At 38.6% G+C, this 5,575-nt stretch overlaps 1 protein-coding gene across 2 annotated transcripts; it reads left to right on the top strand.

Annotated features, from left to right (window-relative positions):
* Positions 1–1,388: 1,388 nt before the first annotated feature.
* On the top strand, positions 1,389–5,326 carry LOC137734861 (uncharacterized). 2 transcript variants are annotated; one of them, XM_068474170.1, is made up of 3 exons: positions 1,389–1,524; positions 2,513–4,398; positions 4,486–5,326. In XM_068474170.1, exons 2-3 carry the CDS (start codon positions 2,656–2,658, stop codon positions 4,993–4,995), a joined length of 2,253 nt encoding a protein of 750 aa, XP_068330271.1. In that variant the 5' UTR covers positions 1,389–1,524; positions 2,513–2,655; the 3' UTR covers positions 4,996–5,326. The 2 variants fall into 2 exon arrangements, with proteins under 2 accessions (XP_068330271.1, XP_068330270.1); XM_068474169.1 differs by having other exon boundaries at positions 2,513–5,326.
* The last annotated feature ends 249 nt before the right edge of the window (positions 5,327–5,575 follow it).

The following is a 5,575-nucleotide window of genomic DNA, read 5'->3' as shown; positions in this document are numbered from 1 at the left end:
GGCCTTTTTGTTTCCATTTTGTATTTTGGTCACAAATATATGGTGTCCCATTTCAAAAATTTCTTAATAATACGACTCGGTGGATGCTACGATTATTGGACAACATGGATTGATTTATGTCCAATCAAACCGTTGTATAAAGTTTGACACTTATTGTTTATAATTTATCAATTAATCTACAAATCATTTGCAAAATGAAATTTGATATATAAGTGAAAGAGGGTGTCTAATTATATCTATACTATTAAGAGATCCCTCATTGTCAACTTTTTTTCCTTTTTTTTCTATTTTGCCTTCATTTTTGATACACACTATAGACAAAATGAGGGTAAAATAGTAATTTTGTACCTTTTGACAAAATGACAATCATATCCCTATTTTTCCTATTTTACCCTCTTTTTTCATAAAATGACAATCATATCCTTTTTTTTTTTTTCAATTTTACCCTCACTTTTGATACATAATATTTACATAAGAATGACAAAACAGTAATTATGTAATGTTAAAAAAAAATGCACTTATTAAGATAAATTGTTTATACACACAAAATGCGTGCTCTCTACTAATATACTTAAAAATTATAATATGTTTCAATATCAATGCTTTACCGATATCTTATAAAAATGTAATTTACTTTTCGATTGAAAAAAGAGAATTTAATTATTTAAAATATGGAAATGTGTGGAATGTAGGACATAGATAAGCGCTAAGGCTCTCCAACTTGCCACATTGTCCCTAAATTCTTCGTGAGCCTTACTAGGATACAATAGAAATTTAATTGTAACATTTTGTTAAAAATTTGTGACAACAAATTAAAGAAATAAACAAATATGTTAGTTGCATATTTCCTAATTAAACTAAAATTACATCCAATAAACGAAATAAATCGCAATATGTTTCTTTAAAGTTAATGTATATGTTGAGGATGGAACTCAGGATATGTTCCCACTATACTTTTAGTTTCTCACATCTAAAATCTGCGACGTACATTTGGCGTAACAATTTTCTTACATTAGGAATGTGTGGTGTCCATCTAGCGTAAACTCTACGCAAAGGTTAAAACTTGAGCCTGGTTAGTCGGTGACAATATGTTTCTTTAAAGTTAATGTGTGCATTGTGAATCGAACTCATGATCCGTTCTCATTATATTTTTAGTTTTCTTACTACTATAATGTGCGTTGTCCAACTGGCGTAACAGTTCTCTTACATCTGGTGTAACATTACTCTTCCATCTAGAATGTTCGGTGTCTTTCTAGCGTAAATCCTACGCCGAGGTTAAAACTTAAACCTAGTTAGTCTTCTTGGGTTAAATTAAACCAAACAATATATAAATCTATACAATACTAGAGCCTAGAGGCACCAAAACCCATTCTTACTTTTTCCCTAAAAATTTTCAATTTTTAAGTCTGCAATTAAGAATTTTCTCTAGGGGCTAATGGGTCAGTGTACCTGGTGGTGATGGTCGTCTCAGATTCAAACTCCTTCAAGTCAGTCAGAGTCCAGACTCCTCTTCCTTCTTTGTGGGTAAGCATTTTTTCTCTGCAATTTCCGCTTTTGCTTAAGTGCTTTTCTGGTTTTGTTCAATTTTGGGAAATGGCACAGAGCTAGGGTTTGTGAAATTTTCTGAAATTTTGAAAGTGCTAAGTTTCAGAACTTTCCCACCCAACAAAATGAAGGTTTGTCTCAGAAGTTCAGACGATGTTATTGAAACCCTAAAAGCTATGTTTCTGTGAACTCACACAGAAATCTTGTAGTTTTTCAGTAAAAAGCTTTGAGCTTTCTGAGTTGGTAAATTCTGATCATTATTTTCTTGGGGACTATTTCCTCCAAGTGGGTTTTGGGATTTTTTTTGAAGGGTTTTTTTCGAAAAGATGGCTTTTGTTTTGTTGCATTTTGTTTATGATTTGACATATTGTATGCATTAGGGAAGCTTGATTAAGGTAATGTTTTGTTGAATTTCTTGTAAGAGTGTGCAATGGCATGCCATATCTGGCTTTCTTAATTGCTTAGATCTGTTGGAAATTGTTGGGGAAATGCTGTGTTAAGGAGTTCTCTTGGTGTAGTTCCAAGTGTTTGATGAAAATGTATGAGCCCTTTGTAATGAAGCGAAGCCCTTTCGTCCTTTGACGGGGAAGTCTGTGGCTCAAGTCGAAAAGGAGAGATGATTGAGTTCTGTCGTCTTAACTTAAGAAGTCATTGCTACACTGCATCTAGTAGATTTGTAGTTAACTTAGTACATCATCTGTTTCTGTCTATAAAAGTAATACTTGTTTCTATTCAATGTGATGTAATTTATTGTTTCTAGATTTATAGCAACGGCTTCTTTCGTTTGGTGTTGGTGGAGGAGGGTTTTAAACTCTGTATTTAAACAATGTTTGCTTTGAAATGAGTTTTTTTTTTATTTCTGCATCAGGTCGGACTTTAAGTTGTTAGCATAATTGAATTTGGTAATGTTTTTGTAGTTAAAAGTAAAATAATCTGATGCTATTTGTTTGCTTTCTCTTTGGATCAGGTATTTAACATCCGTAGTCATGACCGCTTTCTGGGAAGGAAAAATGGCTAGGGGTTGTCAAATGTAATACTTTTTCTCGTATTATGCTTACTGCTCCAGTTAAGTAAAGACTCAGAGGAAGTGTATTGAGACTGTTAGGGAAAATGGAGTGCAATAAAGATGATGCGGTCAAGGCTAAGGAACATGCTGAGAGGAAGTTTGCAGAAAGAAATTATGCTAGTGCCAAGAAGTTTGTTTTGAAGGCTCTAAATTTGTGTCCCGAGCTTGAGGGTCTCTCCCAAATGTTGACTATACTTGATGTTTACATCTCTTCGGAGAATAAAATTAATGGGGAAGCAGATTGGTATGGAGTACTCAGTGTTAGTCCATGTGCTGATGATGAGACGATTAAGAAAGAGTATAGAAAGTTGGCTTTCATGCTTCATCCGGATAAAAACAAGTGTTTTGGTGCAGAAGGCGCATTTAAGTTGGTTTCAGAGGCCTGGACTTTGTTATCAGACAAGGCCAAGAGGGTAGCATATAACCACAAGAGGAATGTACAAGGGTTTCAACAGGAAGCAGTGTCCTGTACTGGGGGTCCGTCAGTGCAACCTAGTGCAAGCACATTTCAAAATTGTATGAATAGTGTCAGGAAGACTGTAAAAGCGTCTCAACAGGAAGCTGCACACTGTAGTGGAGGTCCGTCAACTCAACCTAGTGCAAGTACCTTTCAGAATGTTACGGATGCAAGGACCCAGCAACCTAGTGCATCTACCTTTCAGAATGTTATGAATGCGAGGACCCAGCGTGGTTCCACCCATATACCTTCATATGCAAAAGCTGCTACATTTTGGACCATCTGTAACCATTGCAAAACTCATTATCAGTATGTCAGAATGTATCTACATCATCTTCTTGTCTGTCCTAATTGTAAGAAGACTTTCTTGGCTGTAGAACAGGCTCCACCTGCGGAGATTTTCAAGTCGTCCAAGAGCTCTTCTTCCCAGCAGCGTCAGAATTCAAGACACTATGCGGCTGGTGGTAACTCAAATAGTTCTGCAAGAAACTGTGCTGCAGCTCAAAATGTAGGAGCTGGGGGGTCTTCAGGTCCTAATTCAAACAACAACACAAACTTAAAGCAGGGCTCTGCCACCCAAGTGACAAGTATCGGTAGCACAGTTGCATCGGGTCACGCTGCTGTGGATGCGGTTCTGCAGGCAAGTGAGAATATGAATAGAAATTCAGAGCGGAGACAGTCAATTGCTGAATGGGAAAGAAGTCAAAATTTGAAGGGAAATCCTACATTGAAAAAGAGAAGAACGGATGATCCTCATTTGAACGGGTATGATAAAAAAAGGGTTAATCAAATGTCCATGGGAAATGGTGGAGCCGACGTGCGAGGTATATCTGAGTTGAGTAAAGGTAATGCTGGAACAAAAAGAATTTATGATTTCTCTAGTACACAGGACAAACCTAAGGTCCTCAGAGAGGTTCCATATCCGGTAATAAGAAAAGTTCTAATAGAGACGGCACTAACTTCGATTCGCAATTTTCTTGCGCGGAGCTCAGCAACTGAAGCAAAGCAGGCAAACAAAAAGCAAGAAACTGTGAAAGTAAAAAAGAAACAGAAGAGTGTGGTAAATGTTGACACAAGCACAAACAGTGATCCAGATGTAGAGGATAAGTCACCAATGCCGATCAATGTTCCAGACCCCGATTTTCATAATTTTGACTTGGATCGAACTGAAAGATCCTTTGGAGAGGACCAAGTTTGGGCTGCATATGATAATGATGGTATGCCCCGTTATTATGGTCGAATTCAAAAGGTGATCTCCTTGAAGCCGTTTAAGATGCGGGTCAGTTGGCTTAACTCGAGAAGCAACAATGAATTGGGTACGCTGAACTGGGTAGGTTCTGGTTTTGCTAAAACTTGTGGTGATTTCAGGCCTGGCAGATACGCAATTTCTGATACTTTAAATTCTTTCTCAAGCAAGGTTAATTGGACAAAAGGCACACGAGGGATGATTCGCGTATTTCCTACAAGGGGCGAAATCTGGGCTCTATATAGGAACTGGTCCCCTGATTGGAGTCAGCATACCCCAGATGCAGTAATCAACAAATATGACATGGTGGAACTGCTTGACGGCTTTACTGAGGAACACGGTGTGTCTGTCGCTCCTCTATCTAAGGTCGCTGGTTTTAAAACAGTGTTTCGTAAGCACACAGACCCCAGGGAAGTGAAAAGGATTCCTAAAGAGGAGATGTTCCGTTTCTCGCATCGGGTCCCTAGTCACTTACTTACAGGTGAAGAAGCTCATAATGCTCCAAAGGGTTGTTGGGAATTGGATCCAGCAGCTCTCCCTTCGGAGCTTTATCAAGTTATAACAGAAGCTCGTGATGCACCAGTGAAACAGAATGATGGTAAAACAAATGAAGAGATTCCGAAACCTCTACCAATGATGACCGACGACAATGGTACATGCCAAGTCGGCCAAGGAAACTGAAGCCATAAGCGCGCCCCACCCGTAGATTATGGACGTTGCTGAAGATAATACCGGTCTAGATAGGTTTGGACCTTTTGTTTTTGCTAACCCCTTTTGTTTTTGGTAAGGCCTGCTGCAAGTGTACATGTTGCTGCATTATTTGCAGCAATTGGTTAGCAGGTGGTGGTGGTGGTGGTGGTGGTGGTGGTGGTACCATCTTTCTTTTTGCATTTTGTGGACCATGAAAGGTCAGATGGTGATTAGGTTTTAGTAAAGTTGGAAACTTTTGTATACTCTCATGCCTGATCTCTCTGAAAGATAAGGTTCTTTGGCATCATGGGTTTAACTTTTACTTACATCCTTCAGTGTACTGGTTACTGCAGTAATATTTACTTTTCCATCTGTGAACTATGATTTGGCTCACAGATACATCTTCCCTGTAGCTTAGGGCATTCTTACCAAAAAAACCGAGAAACCGGCCGAACCGACTTGGATATCCGGTTGCCTCGGCCGGTTTACTTGGTTCGGTGATCGGTTCTCTCACACGGTTTGTTCCTCGAAGCGTGCCAGTCCCTTACTTGTCTGTTGTGATTAGCAGATT

Source organism: Pyrus communis, chromosome 5 (genome assembly GCF_963583255.1).
Source record: "Pyrus communis chromosome 5, drPyrComm1.1, whole genome shotgun sequence".
Taxonomy (NCBI): Eukaryota; Viridiplantae; Streptophyta; class Magnoliopsida; order Rosales; family Rosaceae; genus Pyrus; species Pyrus communis.
The sequence above is the reverse complement of the archived record's forward strand: the minus strand, read 5'-3'. Positions and strand labels throughout refer to the sequence as shown.

Coding starts and splice junctions, on each gene's coding strand:
- LOC137734861 (XM_068474169.1), top strand. CDS start 2,656: ATGGAGTGCAATAAAGATGATGCGGTCAAGGCTAAGGAACATGCTGAG.